The sequence below is a fragment of the Mus caroli genome, chromosome 19 (assembly GCF_900094665.2).
Source record: "Mus caroli chromosome 19, CAROLI_EIJ_v1.1, whole genome shotgun sequence".
Lineage (NCBI taxonomy): Eukaryota > Metazoa > Chordata > Mammalia > Rodentia > Muridae > Mus > Mus caroli.
The window spans coordinates 39418195-39434158 of NC_034588.1; the positions used below are offsets into that span (position 1 = coordinate 39418195).

Consider the following 15964-nt stretch of genomic DNA (forward strand, 5'->3'; position numbering starts at 1 on the left):
GAGGGAGAGGGAGAGAGGGAGAGGGAGAGAGGGAGAGAGGGAGAGGGAGAGGACCAAGAGGAGGACAGAAGATACTGACAGCAGGAAGAGGCTTTGTCTAAAGATGCATGGAGGAGAGCAGCTAAGCAGGAATTCTGGGGTTCAGACAGCATGTGCTAGAAGTCAGCTCTGTCTCTCACTAGCCACGTGACTCTACGTCTCTGAACTCCGGTTTTCGGATGTGACTCTTAGAGAGTTCATTCCGCATGCATGCTATGCCGATCTTCATGCCCGTGTGCTAGATAAGCTCAGGAAATGCATCTGTGAGCATCCTCTCATCAGGAAATATGCTCTCCTTCAGCAGTCACCCCACCCCCACCCCGTCCCCACTCACCCACTCCCCGGGGTGTGGGGACTCGTCATTGCTCCAATCACAGCATCTGTTGCCAGAGTCGCCTTCAGAGGCTCAGACTCAAACCATTGGTCCAGCACCTGAAGAGCAAAGCCCCAGACAGGCTCAATCAAGGACCTGGGTGGCAGGAAAGCTCCCCCAGGCCACTGTCTGGCCACACTCACCTTGGAAATGGGGGCTGTGAGGACCTCATAATATTGGGGAAGCTGGGCTCCCAGGGTGCGCCCTGAAAGAGAAATGCAAACATCAAGTGAGACAGGCTTTGAAGAGACTCCCTCTATCTCTAGGAAAGAAAGAACAGGAAGAGACAGAGACTTGGTGGCGACAGTGTGACATTCAAAGGCAATGTATGCTTAGAAGGCTCCAGGTCCCCTTTAAACACACTCAACTCTGAGCCTGTTTCTTTGTAAGATGGGGGATGTGTTTTATATGCCACTGCAAGGATTAAATGTACTAGAAAAGATGCATAATTTTGTGGGGACTAGTTATATTTTGGCGCGAAAGGACAGGGTTCATGGGTTTTGGCCACTGTGGCCCCTTTGCATACCTTTGCAGTTGTCAATAGTACTTGCTTAATAAATATTAACATAGTGAATTTATAATAATTGATATTGTTATTGCATGAGGCTCCCGGGACTGGTCATCTGAAAAGGAGGGTGTGCTTCTGGTACTGGGGACAAAGTTGGCTTTCTGTCTCCATCTCCAGACGTGATAACCACCCACCATAGCTGGCAGACTTGCTCTGACCTTGCCTCTGGGCTTATCCATGTGGTTCCCTAGCCAATGGAATGTTTATAAATGTGACACAGATGGAGACTCGTAACTGGCCTGGGCAGCTGGGCTTGCCCCCTGAGTATCTCCACTGATGTGAGAAGAACATGCCAGTGTAGCATGCTGATTCCACACATAAGACGAGACAGGAGAACAGAGAGGGTACCACGCCGGTTATCCTCAGCCACAAACACGTGCACGAGGCCAGACTGGACCTGCTGCTCCTGCTGGCATCAGCTGAACCACAAAGAAGAGTTTTTGGGGGTTTCTTTTTCTTACGACCATAGCTAACCAATTCAGTGTTTTTCTAGGATACGGGAATTTGTCTGTGTACCCAAAGGGCTGTAGAAAATAGCAGCATATTTGATCAGTCTTCTATCTTAGACCCTCGGAAGACCTCACTAATCGATCACAGACCTTTTAATATTTTTTTGGGGGGGTTCTAAATTTAGTATTCTTCCTCATATGGGGGCAGCTTTTCAAATTTTCTTGGATCTGATATCATGATCTAGCTGCGGCAAGGCGCTTCATTCAGGCTTTGATATTGAAATTCCAATAGCCTCAAGTGAAGGCTTCAATAGGACGGACCCTTTCTTCTCTGGGCTTCTCTGGCGCCACTGTCAGCTCATCTAAAGGTGCATGTCCAGGGGTCACTGTCTCAGGAGAGAACCCCGGACCAGTTGGGGACAGGGCCCCCTCCTTCTCTTAGGAGTGATCCTTAAGGACCCACATCCATCTTGTGAGTCTCAGAGTCCTCAGAGAGTCTCATCGGGACCACTGTCTCATCTCTCACCACCCCATGGCCAGTGCCAACACACACTCTGGTACTGGTTTCCTCTGGGTGGCAGTTTGCATAAGGTATGCCCCTGTCAGGTTCATGTGTCTGAACACTTGGCCCCCAGTTGTTGGCGTTGTTTGGTGGTGGTGATGGGTAGGTGGGTGGGGCTTATGGAACCTTTAGGAGGCGGAGCCTTGCTGGAGGAAGTATGTCACTGCGAGTGGGTTTTAGGAGTTTAGAGGCCCTATCTCCTTTCAGTTTACAGTCTCTAATTCCTGCATATGGATGGACTCTTTCTGGCCAGTGAGCTTCCGACTCCAGCTGCCTGCTGCCACGCTGTCTTTACCATTATGGATTCTCACCCTCTGAAACCTTATGTCAAAATAAACGCAGTGACACAAGGAACCTAATGGACTCTGCAGTTTCCTCCTTCCATCCCCTTTGTGGGTGCCTTGGGGTCACCCTTCTAAGTAATCACAACCCTTGGTCTTGGGCTCTGGTTTTGGGGTAGCCTAAGCTGAACCTCTCCTGGAGAGTTCCTGGCAGCCTCTGTGGGCCATGGCCTCTTAGCTGACTGCACCTGGTGGCTCCCTTGGGAATCGGGTTTAGGTCTAGAAATCCAGAAAGCGGGTTTGTTTCCACAAAGGTCACACTCCCCACACCCTGATCCTTGTACTTTAGACTTACCTGCCTTCAGCAGGGGCTTCAGGGTGGACAATGCCCTGAGCCTCTGCAGCAGAGAGCCATGCCGAAAGGCTGCTGTGTCCACTGGAGCTGCATCTAGTAGGGGGTCAATGGCTAGCACCAAGCGTTTCATGAACTCCTCGTATTTGGGGAAGGCCTGCAACAGAGCTTACATGTTAGCATGCCACAGCCCAGAATCCCACAGGACACTGTCCTCGTGCCTGGTCCTCTGTGCCACACTCCCATATGGCTGCCATTCCCCATAGTGTAGCCCTGGTGGCTCCTCGGGCCATATCCCCAGCTGTGACTCAGCTTGGCTTTGCTCAGGTCTTTCATCTCCAGGTCTGTATGTCATATGTGAAGGGCAGAGCAGTTTGTGCAATAGAACAGCCACTAGGGCCAAAGGTCAGCATGGCCCCACACTAGCCACGCAAAACGGTCATGTGTCTGAGGGTATAGGCCCTGTGACAAAAACAGTTCAGAAATTCTCTCATGTCCTCTGTTTGTGACTGGTGGAAGGCAGATCTCTTCCCAGCACGCTGACCACTCTCATTTGGTCTCTCAGACTGACACATTGCCTCATCCCATGTAGCCACAGAAATCTCTATCTTCTCACCTAGCAGCCCCCACAGCAGAACTCTCTACAGCCGTGTTCTAGACTCTTCCCTCCTCAGTGGGGCTGGGTGATAGGAACACCAAGGGAAGTTGCTACCAGAAGTCTGGCTCAGCTATATATATATGGATAAACCCAGGAAATTGTGGTATTACATACAGTTCTGTAGTAAAGAACTTTTAAACTTTTATTATTGCCAATAATAAATTTTTGCCTAGACCAGGCATGCAAAACAGCTTTCAAGCAAAAAATATATAGGCCAAGGTCTTTGGGTTCCTTGGGAAATGGGCCCAGCCCTCCCACTGTGTGGTCTAGTAACAAGTAGGGCCACAGGCACTGGGACGAGGGGTCCTCAGCATGCTACATCAGATGCTCATGAAGCTGAGGGCATGGGAGGTGAGAGGAGAGTCCCAATCGTCAGTCAGCGCTACTATCTCCATCCGAGTCGCCCACAGGTGACTGGAACAGTTTGGAGTGAGGTGATGCTATTTGGGAGAGACGTGAAGAAGCTCTGAGACATGGGACTGTTTGGCAGGATGTAGGGCAAGCTCTGAGGGATACGGGCTGGCTCTGCTTCCACAGAGCTCTCTGTTTCTGACAGCTGAGGAGAAATAGCCAGCACCTGACATGCCTGCCGTCACAGCTGAGCTGCTCCTGCCATGCCTTCCTGCCATCACCAACCATTCCCTCTTAAACAACAAGCCAAATAAGGCCTTCTTTTAAGCTACTTATAGTTTATTCTCTGTTACAGCTTCAAGAATAGTGGCTAACATGGCCAGGCTTAGGATGCTCTGGGTAAAGGGGAGAGAGCTGCTCGCCTGTGGCTGTTCAGCCTTTGCCCAGTGCTAGGCTAGCACACCAGAAAGCAAGTGCATCAAGGGCAAAAACCTAGGTTTTTCTTTATAAACATGCCTCCACTGAGATTGGATTTGGTGGTACACCTACGGCTGACATCTGGGCTGGTACAAGAATGGCCGTTCTAGAATATTTCCTCAACTGCAGAAACTGGCCATACCAGGCCCATTACATCACCCATCCACTCATCTGGAGAAAGCCAGCAAACATGTTCTTGCACTCGATCTGCAGGAAGCAGCTGGCATTCTCCATATGGTGTGTGTTCTGGGAGGCAGCTTTGCACACCACCACGGATGCTTTCTTGCTTTGGTTGTCATGGATTGATGTCAAACTGAAAGAACATTTTCCTGTCCTAAGTTCTTCTTGTGGTCTTTCATGGGCTTTGGGATGGGTAACACGTGTGGTTCTGAGCAAAAACAGAGGGCTAATGCATTCCAGGGATTCCGTTAGGAAACTCAGCCTGCAGAGACCGCCTGGCGAGCGGCCTCAGATGAACACCAGCAGCAGCGCCAGGAGTCCCAGTGTCTGCTGCGCTTAAGCACTGTCCACCAATCCCGGTCAAAGTGCCTCAGGTCACAGGCTAGCATGGGCCTCGCTGTCCAGGGAAAGCAAACCACTGAGCTACAGCCTTGGCATCCATTTCATCTCCAGAGTCTGCTGTGTGTGGGCTGCTGAGGGAAGCTTCAGTCCCCGCTCACCTTCCCTACCTGAGCATCCTTCCGTGAGAACTGAGAGATTTGCTTCTGGTTTGCAGCCATGTCTGTGCCCAGCAGAAGGGACCTGGGCAGCCTGCTCAGTGTGCCCTCTTCCAGCATGGGGGTGAAGGAGTAGGGGTCTCTCAGATGAAGTTTCAGCCCGTGTTTCTGCAGAGCACACAAAGCACACACACTTTAGGGATCTGTGTTTTTGCTCTTGACCTTTCTCCAGTTCTGTTTGTGGGACCAGTTAGGTATGTTCGTTGTCCCGAGGTGTACAGACCTGGTTCCTAGCTTTTGAACAGAGGTTATAAATAGCCCTCTTGTCCAGCGACCCAGTGATAGAGCAATAAACCAAGACGCACAATGTCACACCGAGCATACCATATCGTACCACGTCCCCACCCGTCCACCCAGTACCCACTTCATCAGAAAGGGATCTTTACAGTTATTTCTACATTACAAGCCTAGAGAGCCACACAAGTTCAGAGAGTTGAATAGTTTGTTCCCATGTCATTTTAGAAGGCAATCTGTATATCAAAGCCACATCTCTGTGACTCCCAGGCCCTGAGACCCTCATCTATAGCTGCCTCCCATCACTTCAGAAGACAGTACTTGGAGCTAAACAGTAAAACAATGGTTACGTGAAAATCCACGTGTACAAGGTGGGTGAATTAGTCATTTAGTTTCTATATTTGCACGGCAGTCTACTTTACTATTGTCACTTTAAGTGGACATCTCCTCCATACATTTTAAAGTCGGCTTTGATTCTCTCGAGCTTCCTCACGGGCGCGTCGGCTTCTCCAAAGGGCCAGCGGACACAACAGAGACTGAGCTGACATCAGCTGGACGGACGGTGGCCGCTCTCTGGAGATTTCTTTGTCCGGATCCGTGGCCTCCTTCCTCACTGTATGGCTCTGCTCGGATGCTAATCAGCAAGCCCCACCCGGCACCAACCACACTGGCATGCTCTGTGTTCTTCATCCAAAGAAGAACAAAGCCCTTGTCACCACATGGTTAATTACACGTACATTTTGTCTCCGTCTCCTTGAGGTGGAGGGGGCATTGTCTGCTTTGCCGCTGCTGTGTCCCTCTCATGGGCACAGCACATTCACTCCGTGTGCTAGGGAAGCACGTGGAAAGATGACCTACCAACATTCCAGGGGCTGCCCAAACCACAGATGCTCCAGCACACACCAGTGCCCAGGCGCAGGCGTTCACAGAGCAGAATCCACATGTGGGTGGGGTCTGGCCTGGGGAACTTTTGGCCTTTTTTTAAACATTAAAGTTGAGACATTTTTATTACAGGTTGGAGAAACTTCTACCTTGGGCTCTCTTTTTAAATTTTAATTTTATGTATAGAGGTATTTTGTTCCTGTGTGTGTATGTGTGTGTATAATGTGTGTAATATATGTATGTATGCATGCATGCATGCATGTGTATGTGTGTGTATGCACGTGTGTGGTGTGTGTGTGTATATATATGGTATGTGTGTGTGGTATGTGTGTGCATGTATGTATAAGTCTCTCTCTTATGTGTATGCATGTGTGTGGTGCATGTGTGTGGTACATCATGTGCCAGGTGCCTGTGGATGTCAGAAGACCGCATCAGAAGCTCTGAAAACAGAGTTACAGATTGGGGTGAACAGTCCTGTGGGTGCTGGGACTTGAAGCCAAGAGCTCTACAAGAGCAGGAAGTGCTCTTAACTGAAGTGGGGAGATAGCTCTCCAGCCCCTGCCTTGGTTCCTCCTGATAATGGCAGGGGCTATCCTCAGTCCCTCCCTCTGCCTTACCAATGACATCTTTTATATTGCTAAATCAGCTCTGTACAGTGTGCACGCCTCTCCAGCCCCGTGCCCTCGTCACAGACTGCCATCTTGTGGTCCACTGAGCAGCTGCCTCTGGTATCTGGCTTTCCACACCATCTCCAGCACGGGCCAGGGGACTGATGAATCTTCTATAAACTTCTGCTTCCTGACTGAATACCTCTTCTGGCTCCTCACTGTCCCTGGATGAAACACAGTCCTAGCGTGAGCTCCCCCTGCCCTGTCCCCCGCATCGTCTGTAGTGGGATGCTCTGGCCACAGGGTCTTTCTGCTCATACTTGCTTTGGCTGCCAGCTTCCATTTTCCTCTGACCAGAGTACTTTTTCTCTCAGACATACATGTGGCTAGATCACATCAGCGCATGTGTCACCCCTTCAAGGAGTCCCCGTCACCAGGGAAGTGTGGCACTTCACTTCTTATCACATTGTCTTTTGTTTTTTCTTTTCTTTCTGTCACCTGCCTTCATTTAACGTTTCCTTGCTGTGTCTCAGATTCCCCACTGTCCCTGTCCCCAGGCCTGTTCTGGGCCTGGTGCAAAGCAGGCACTCAGGGAACACAGACTGAACACACCAGTCGATAAGCAGCCCGGGGGAAGCTGAGTTCTTTCAGATGTAACTAACTGAATGTGGACTCCTAAATGGCTACCTTTACCATTGCCGATTTTCAGTTATGAGGAGGAAGAGGAAGAGACTGTTAAACCGACCCGGGATATTCAGGATACATAGTTAGCCTTGACCCAGGATGTTCAAGGAACACAGTTAGCCTTGAGTTACAGAAACAGAAGCAGCGTCTCCCTCTGCTCTCAGCAAGCACAGCCATCCCAGGTGGAGAGGGACGGTGAGGACCAGCGGCATCTCAGCCCCGAGGGGATGCTGTGAGAGGTGGCACTGGGTCCCACAGCTATGGTGAGAGAGAGGCTTCTGGGCAAGGGCTTTGGCAATCCCAGCTTCCCCACCCGCACCTAGGTCAGGTCATTCCCACCATCGGAGAGGTTTCAGGGGCCTTGCCCTAGGCAGATTTCCTCAGTAAACCAGGAGTGGGAGGAGCATGGATGGAAGAGGTCTAGAAGATCCCCCGGGGATGGGAGGGAAGGCGGAGGCTGCCTCTGCCCCTCCCCAGATCTGCCACCACAAACTGGAACTCCATTAATACAGTTTCCTTCAGCTACAGTGAGACAGACGGACGACCCTGGACCTTAGCCAGGCTTTGGTTAAGCTCTGTCTGGTTCTGATATTGTATCTACCTCCTCCATTCGCATTCTCTCTCTCTCTCTCTCTCTCTCTCTCCCTCTCTCTCTTCATTTGGGCTTCTGTTATCGCCTGGTTCATAGACTCTGGTCCTTGATTCTATGGCAGTGGTTCTCATCCTTCCCAAAGGATGAGAGTTTCATACATTTCCCCTTTTCATACAGTTCCTCATGTTGTGATGACCTACAACCATTAAAATTACCTTTCTAGCTACTTCATAACTGCAATTTTTCTATGGTTATGGCTTTTAATGTAAATACTTTTGGAGATAGAGGTTTGCCCAGAGGGATCTGGACCCACAGGTTGAGAACCACTGTATTAGAAAGAGCTTTGTCAGCAGGGCCTGCGTGTCTTCTTCATTTCATGCAGGACTTATGCAGTATAAAAGGCCCCATGGTTCTTTTTTCCCCAAGATGGAAGACAGCCAAGTTGGCCTCAGGACTTGAGGTGGTTGAGTTTATGAGGAGGAGGAGGAGGTAGGCAGAGGCAGGCCAGCCAGTGAACAAAGGTGAGCTGACAGGAGAGAAGAACCAGACGGCCCAGAACCCAGAAGAGGCCCCAGTCCTCTGAGACAAGGTCTCAGGGAGTACAAAAGTCTGAACAGGGTGAAGAAGGGGAGTCACTTGTTAGCCAAGATCTCCACACACATGAGAGAGAAAAGCCTGTTTGACAAGTAAATGAGGCCAACAGAAGGTAAGGACTACAGACTGTGATAAGAAAGTGATGAGCAGACATGCTCTGAAGAAGAAGTATACTGAAGTGGGTGTGGTAGAGAACGCCTTTAGTCCCAGCACTCCGTAGGCAGAGGCAGGTGGATCTCTGTGCATTTGAGGACAGCCTGATCTACAGAGTGAATCCCAGAGTTGGGCCAGGGCTACATAAAGAGAACCTGTCTCATAAGACAAAAGAAATGTATACAAGTATATTGTTACACCCCAAGCGGTGCCCCCAAAGGGGGGCCTCACAGCAGGCCTGTTGGAATTAAGGGGTAAGCGATGACGGGAGATACAATTAGTCCTTCCTGGCCCAACGTTAACGAATTAAAGGATAAATTAGCGGTAATAAATGCTTTTCCTTTCTGGTCACACAACTAAAAGGTAAACTGAGGCGATACTTATTCCTCCTCCCTGTTTGAGGTACATCCCAAGGTCCAGGCCACAGAGAGCAACTAACTCTTAGCAGAATGTAAGTCTAATCCTCAAACACTAAGGCTCAATGTCCCCTCTTTGGCTTGTCCTTAAAAGATGGAGCGTGCAAAGCCCACGTCACCTGGAGAAGGGAGCAATCTTACACTATTCCAACAAGAACCCAGGGGTAAGGCTGTGGGTATCTGATTCTTTTTATCTCTGCTGTACCTATGTTGTGTCTCGTAACATACTCTTTTTGCTCTGCACGTCATTAAAACTATGACTGTCTCTCCCTCACTAGCTCTCTCTCCTGGTACCCTGACGTCATGTTCAGGACTGTCTCCCTCTGACTGGAATACATTACCTCTGAGTTTCTTTCTGTGTCTGTTTTAAGATTCTTTTATCTTTGACACCATGAACGCGCAAAGGGGACTCTGCCCACAGTGACACTGTTTTCTGCTCGCACTATCAAGAATGGTGGTCGATGCCAAAGTTTAACAAGGGCAGCTTTGTAAACTTGGGTACCCATTGCTGCATGTGGGTGCTTTATGAAGACCACATAAGATACCAGGAGGCTAAGGGAGCTAGGGAGGGGTCGGAAGACCCTGCCAGGTGCTGGCGTGCAGACGGCAAGTCTGATGGTAAAAGCAACAGCAGCAGCAGCAGTAGCAGCAGCAGCAGCAACAACAACCCTCGTTTTTCAAGAGGCCTGTTTCTTATTTGAGATTTGCCAGATCTTAAAGCACAGGGTGGCTGAGACAAAAATCAAGCTATGGGATGCTGAGGAACAGGTGTGGGTTATACAGAGCCTGGAAGAGAAGAGAGACCTCGGGCAGGAAGCTGCTTGGGGCATGGATATGATGCCTCCCTCCCAGGCTAGGAAGAAGGAGTCACACCCACCCTCTACCAACCACCAGGCCAGGACAGGCAATCTACCTTCAGCTCCAGGTCTGTGTAAATCTGTGGCCTCAGTAGGCTCAGGAGATAGGATGCTCGGGAGAACTTGAACCCTGGAACCAAATCAGAAGAACCAGTCAGTCACCCCCGATCACCCCTGCCTCCCCCCACCCCTTCTCAGAGCTCACCAGGAATGATCTCTTCCGTGACAGCTGCGCCCCCTATCACATGGCGCCTCTCGAAGACCGCGGTATTCACCCCCAGTCTCTGGAGGTATGCTGCCTGGGAGGACACAGGGTCCTTTCTTGATCTCTTGGGGTTGACCAAGGAGCCTCACTGCCAGGACTGCACCAAACCCTTGGGTATGATGTCTATATGTCCTCTCAGACCTGGTGTGCCTATATCTGCCCCTCAACTTCCTAGCTGAAGATGATTTTCCTTCCAGAGGGCAGGCCTGGGGGACACATATTGCATCGTGTCTACTCTGCCCTGGGTGTCCATCTCCTTCCTCCCAGGCTGGAGCAAGCCCTGTTCTTCCACTGGGGCACATCAAAGGCAGTATGGTGGGGTTGAGGACACAGGCCAGGATCTCCAGGTTCAGGTTCTCATCCGCATCTCATTCCTGATAATCCACATGCCCCAGTTCCCTCACATGCAAAGGCAGAGCTAGTGATTACAGTTCTGACTTATGCATCTCTGCAGGGCTGGTGAGGGTTACCTTAGCTCAGTGGCTCTCAACCTTCCTAACACTGCTGCCCTTTAATAGAGTTCCATGTGTTGTTGTGGTGATCCTCAACCATACAATTATTCCATTGCTACTTCATAACTGTAATTCTGCTACTGTTGTGAATCATAATGTAAATATCTGATACGCACGATATCAGAGATGCGACCCCCTAAAGGGTCATCACCCACAAGCTGAGAACTGCTGCCTTAGCCGCTCTCTAGTGAGTCCTTAAAAATATGCTTTATTGAGTGTGCCTTGACACCTGTGGCTTATGCAATAAAGGGACGCTGTGGCTTTAGTAAAACTTTATTTGAGGGAAATGACTGATGCAGTTTCTCTGGTACTTAGTGGGAAATTAAATTAAGCTAGTCTAGGCCTACAGTCCTGCAGAGAGAAAGTGTGTGTGTGTGTGTGTGTGTGTGTGTGTGTGCATGCACATGCGTGCAGACATGCACACAGGTGTGTCTTTGTACCACTGATATCCATGTGGCAGTAAAGAGAGTGAAATTCCTAAGTCACCTTTTGCAAAGTCCACTTGGTAACAACTGTATGGCTGTATCTAGCCCACCATGCTACGAACAGTTGTTGTGTTACTCCCTGCTTTACAGATGGGAAACTGAGGTTCAGTGAGGCTAACAGCTTGCCTCAGGCTCCCGGAGCTCTGAGGAGACCAGTTGGGAATCTAGTCTCCAGGTATATTGTACCGAGAACAGAAAAGAGTAAGCCTGGTTAGCTGGCCTGGCACACAGAGGGAAGCCATGCTGCTCTCTTAAGAGACAGAAACTACTTCATAGACCCACATCTGTGAAGCAGGTTGCTCTGAGACCACAGGAATGAGGCAATCACTGAGCGGGCCCACTGCACAGCAGTGTCTGAGCACAAAGGGTGTCTCTGACCGTCTCCAGAATACTGAGCACTCTCCGTCTACTCCAGACAAGCTTCGAGAGTCCCAGGTCGTCTTCATTTGCTGACAATATCTAATCTCAAGCAAAGCCTTCTTTATTAGACTCTATACTAGGTCCTTTCCAATGCTTTCTTCCTTGGGGAGTACAAACTGCCTTGGGGTGAGTTACCCTTCCCACTCCAAGTTCCAACTTGTTCCTCTATGCCAGTGAGAGGCATTTTATAAGCCTCAGGCCCTCCCACAGACCATGGGGACCACATGGCTTGGGCAAGGACAAGGAAGCAGTCTATGACATCCCCTCTAGCTGGCCCTGGATCAACACTAGATGCATGGACAGACTGCCCTTCCCTTTGTTCCTGTGGCCTCTGTCCTGCTTGCTTTTTCAAATCCCCCCCCCTTTGCTGCTGGGGACACAGAAGTAAGACCAAAGAGGTACTCACAGCCACCAGCCCATTGTGTCCTGCAATGAGACAAGAAAGAAAAGTATTACTAAACACATGTTCTTTAAGTGCTGAGTCCCCTTAGGTATCTTCTCCTCTGTCCTACATTTGGATTCAGCATCTCACCGGGCGCCAGGAAGCCCACTCTGGGTCTGTTGGACTCGGCTTGGAAGAAGCTCTGTTCCTTGCTTTCAGGTCAGGGGGAAGTTATTGGACTTCTGATCTTAGAGAGCCAGTATGCAAGTGGCATGGTCTGGGTCTACGTGACTGGGAAGGCTTTGAAGGTAAGTATGGGCAGGGGCTGAGTGCCACTCATGGGGACAAGCTGCTGTCACACATAGCTTGTTTGACCCAAGGTGGCTCGAATTAGGCACAATAGTGTTTCTGTCAGTCCGCAGTGTTCCAACAAGGACATACGAATAGTTCAGAATTTTAGAAAATGGAGCGGGTAACTCATAGAGCCTCAAGGTGTGCACCAGTAACAACGCAGGCTCCCTCCTGCAGGTTGCGGGTGTTGTGTTAGAACCTGATCTCTTACAATTTCCCAGTGATTTCTGTGCAAACAGCATCAGAACTACCTTGAGTGCACAGGCCTCAGGTTGTGCCCTGCCCACAGAGACAGGTCAGCTGTTGGTGGAGAATCATTCACAGGCAGAAAATAGGCCATGAGGGTGTTGGCCAGCTTTGGGGCCCCTGGTTATTTTTCACGTTGGTGACAGATGCCATTCTTATCTTTCAGATGTCAATAGATGCCTGTGATCTCGCAGCACCCGCCTGGACCCACTGTGGGCTCTGACAAATGTCCACAAGCAGGGGAGCAGCTGTGACCCCTGTGATGAATTTCTCCATGGCTGAGTTGCTTTCGTTTTAAATTTCCCACATGGAGACATCCCGAGTTTTAGAGGTCATTGAGCCAACTTCTCAGCCATTAACGGAGTCTCCGAAACTGGAGTTTTTCAAGCCCTTTGCTCACTATTCACATGAATAAATGAACTTTATACTATGACCTAGCACTCACCTGACTAATAAATGTTTCACAGGACCAAAGCTCCATGCTCTCGAAGTAACCCATCCTGTGCTAAGTTTATGCGATGACCATGCCATGCAGTGCCTCTCAGGCTTTCTAATGCCGTGACTCTTTAATGCAGCTCCTCGTGTTGTGGTGAACCACCATAAAATTATTTTTGTTGCTACTTCATAACTGTAATTTGGCTGTTATGAATCATAATGTCAATATCTGATATGCAGGATATCTGATATCTGACCCCTGTGAAAGGGTCATTCGACCCTCAAAGGAGTCACAACCCACAGGTTGGGAGACTTGATGTGGTTTTATTTTTAAAATGTTAGAAAAATTTCATAAGAGAGTTAAAAAAAAATGCCGTTGGGCCTGTCCTTGGTGTGAACCCTCAGTTGGAGAAGCCATTCTCTGAATATAGACATAAACTCAAGGCAGGCAGCCCAGGCTTCACCTGGCTTGACCCCCAGAGAGGCATCTAACAACCAGTGGCTGCTTTGAAGTTCTCCATTTGTAAGGCAGAGAGTAATATGCATGTAATATATATATATAATATATATATTCATATATAATGTGGAACCTTGTGGTGCTGAGGGAGGAGACTTAGCAGTGTCTAAGAAACACTCAGCCCGCTGCGAGGCTGCATCAAACATGGCGGCTATCGGCTTTTCATTGGTGGCTCATCAGTCTTGAGAAACTCGTAAAGTTTCCTTGGCAACTGGTCTCAGTTCAGCCATGAATGAATGACAAGGAGATTTTAAGTGACAAAGAACAAAACCCCCAAAGTCCAGTCCCCAAGTCCTGACTGACTCTCCTGTGGCTTCGGGTGACCTGTCCCTTTCTGCTGCAGGATCTGCTAATCCTCAGCCCTCAGGGGGATGCCCACTCAGCAGGAGCCTGCTGAGCCTGGACCTTTCTGCCACCATCTTCACACAGTGGAGTGTTGAGTGGATGTGTTTTCAATGGGAAAAAGAAAAAAAAAAAAAACAACTTGGTATTTAAATCAAGAGTTGTGTATATTTGATTTGTAAAAACTGTGTGAGACATATCTTTATTTTAGTATCGATAATAAAAAAACCAAGTCTGTGCATAATAAACACTCATGTGTGCACAAATTGGAGAGGGTGGTTCTCAGTAGACACAAGAAGAAGCCAAACCAGGCCAGCATTTATTTAAAGCTCTGTGATGCGTCTCACAAAAAAATGTGAACCTGCTATCATCTATGTAAAAGCCCAGCTGGGAATAAAAGCCTTCAGGTCCCAAAAGTGTGACCCGGAAGGCCCTGGTGTGGAGTGCAGCCTGGCCCTAGGCTATGCCTCAACCTAGTACCTGAGCCCGAGAGTCAGCAAGATGTTGCAGGACCACCACTGTAGCAGGTATCTATGTCTGAGGGAAGCCATGGGAGATGACATCCTTTGTGGATGCATTAGGGTGTCTGGGAAACCCCTCAACCACCTTTTCTCTTTTTGCAACAACTCTGGCTTCCTTTTCCAATGGATGATCAAGTGGGATCTCATTTGCCTACAATCCCGAGGTCTTTGCTTTCTGCATATGGTCCCAGAAGGAACTCACTCATTTTGCCGCAGATACAGGGAAACTCCTGCATTTACTTAGTCACTCCTTGTCATTCTAGATAGAAAGGTTTAAACCCAGAAGGCAAGAGCCGTTCTAGTCCACACAGCACACCAGGGTGGAATCAGAACCCAGGGATCCTGACTCCCAGACCAGGGAGGACTTCCATCCCAGGTCCTGCTCACTGGAACTCCCGGCCAGGTCGTGCCCACAGGAGAAGCAGCAGCAAGGTTCCCTGGAGGCCCCTCCAAGGCCCGTGGGCAGGGCGCTGCCTTCCTTCCCTGAGCTCTGGCTCTGCCCTCTTTGGTTTTACCTGCTCCTATCACCACGGCATCGTACTCGGGCTTCAGGCGCCCGTTGGCTCCCGACTGAGCTCGTTTCCAAGCAGGGCAGGGAGAGGAGTGCAAGGCCCTGATGAGACCTCGGCCGCCGGCAGCCATTTCTGCCCCCAGAAATTTGCTTGCAGTCAGCTTTCCAGAGGCCCAGGCAAGGGGAGGGGCTGGGAGTTACAGTTCAGTGTCAGCCTTGGCCTTGGGCCACCGTTTCCCAGGGTCTGAGCTTCTGCGGCTCTGAGTTTGCGCAAGCCAGTCTAGAGAAGGGGGCGTGTAGGGCAAGAGTCTGAGCAGCCTCCAGGATTCAAGTAAGCAGGGACCGAAGAGAGAAGAATTTAACTAGGTTCTCCTGGGCCTGGAGGTGGGCTGAGGGGAGGAGCCAACACAGAGGCCCCGCCTTTCCCTTCCCTCCCTTTTCTGTAAGGGCAGAAGCCTGGGGGCGGGACCGAGACCCTACCATGTGGGAAGGGCGTTGTCAAGTTAGACTTGACTCCTGCTTGCCTGGTAGTCAAGGACCTTGCAAGGTGACCACTGTTCCGCATTGCGGGAGCCTCCCCAGCCATCTTTCAGTGCAACCATACCAGTGCCTTTGGACAACAGAAAAGGCCACCCACGTCTCCAAGAGCTGTGTGTTCTCTCATGCACACTCCAGTGAGGCTAGTCTTGCTGGGAGGATAGATCTGGACAGTTTGGGCACCTTTCCAGTTTTCCAAAGATTCTCAAGGATTTGGGCTCACACCTGTAGATTACCTCAGCTAGTGTGCTTCCATACATACGATCCCTGTGTGCCCTATCTTGAACAGAGGACCGGTCTACTCCTCAGGAGTCACTCCTCTACAGGAGAAAGGCACTGGAAGTGGCGAGCTGCAATCTGAACCGGGCAGCCTTGTGTGGCAGTTTGGACAAGAGAAAGACAGATGGGGGCGGAGCCGTAGCTAGGTCAAAAAGTTGGCCAGCTTCCAAGATGGCTGACTTCCTCCTTACCCTCCTGACCTGGGACAAAAGCCTGACAAGGTTTTTCTTGGCTAGTAGCACTGTTTTTTGTTTTTTTGTTTTTAACTGGGTATATGCTGGGGTGCTTTAGCAG

General features: G+C 49.9%; 1 protein-coding gene across 2 annotated transcripts in view; it reads right to left on the bottom strand.

The window, feature by feature from the left end:
• Positions 1-15214, bottom strand: part of Pyroxd2 (pyridine nucleotide-disulphide oxidoreductase domain 2) — a 26495-nt gene extending 11281 nt beyond the window's left edge. The window contains exons 1-8 of one of the 2 annotated variants that reach the window (XM_021151715.2): positions 14859-15214; positions 11956-11975; positions 10073-10166; positions 9924-9997; positions 4800-4955; positions 2628-2781; positions 556-617; positions 374-471 (exon numbers count right to left, since the gene is read on the bottom strand). In XM_021151715.2, the coding sequence (XP_021007374.1) occupies positions 374-471; positions 556-617; positions 2628-2781; positions 4800-4955; positions 9924-9997; positions 10073-10166; positions 11956-11975; positions 14859-14985 (785 nt within the window). In that variant the 5' untranslated portion in view covers positions 14986-15214. Of the gene's footprint in view, positions 1-373; positions 472-555; positions 618-2627; positions 2782-4790; positions 4956-9923; positions 9998-10072; positions 10167-11955; positions 11976-14858 lie in introns of both variants that reach the window. The other variant, XM_021151714.2, reaches the window with a different exon arrangement.
• Positions 15215-15964: the final 750 nt, after the last annotated feature.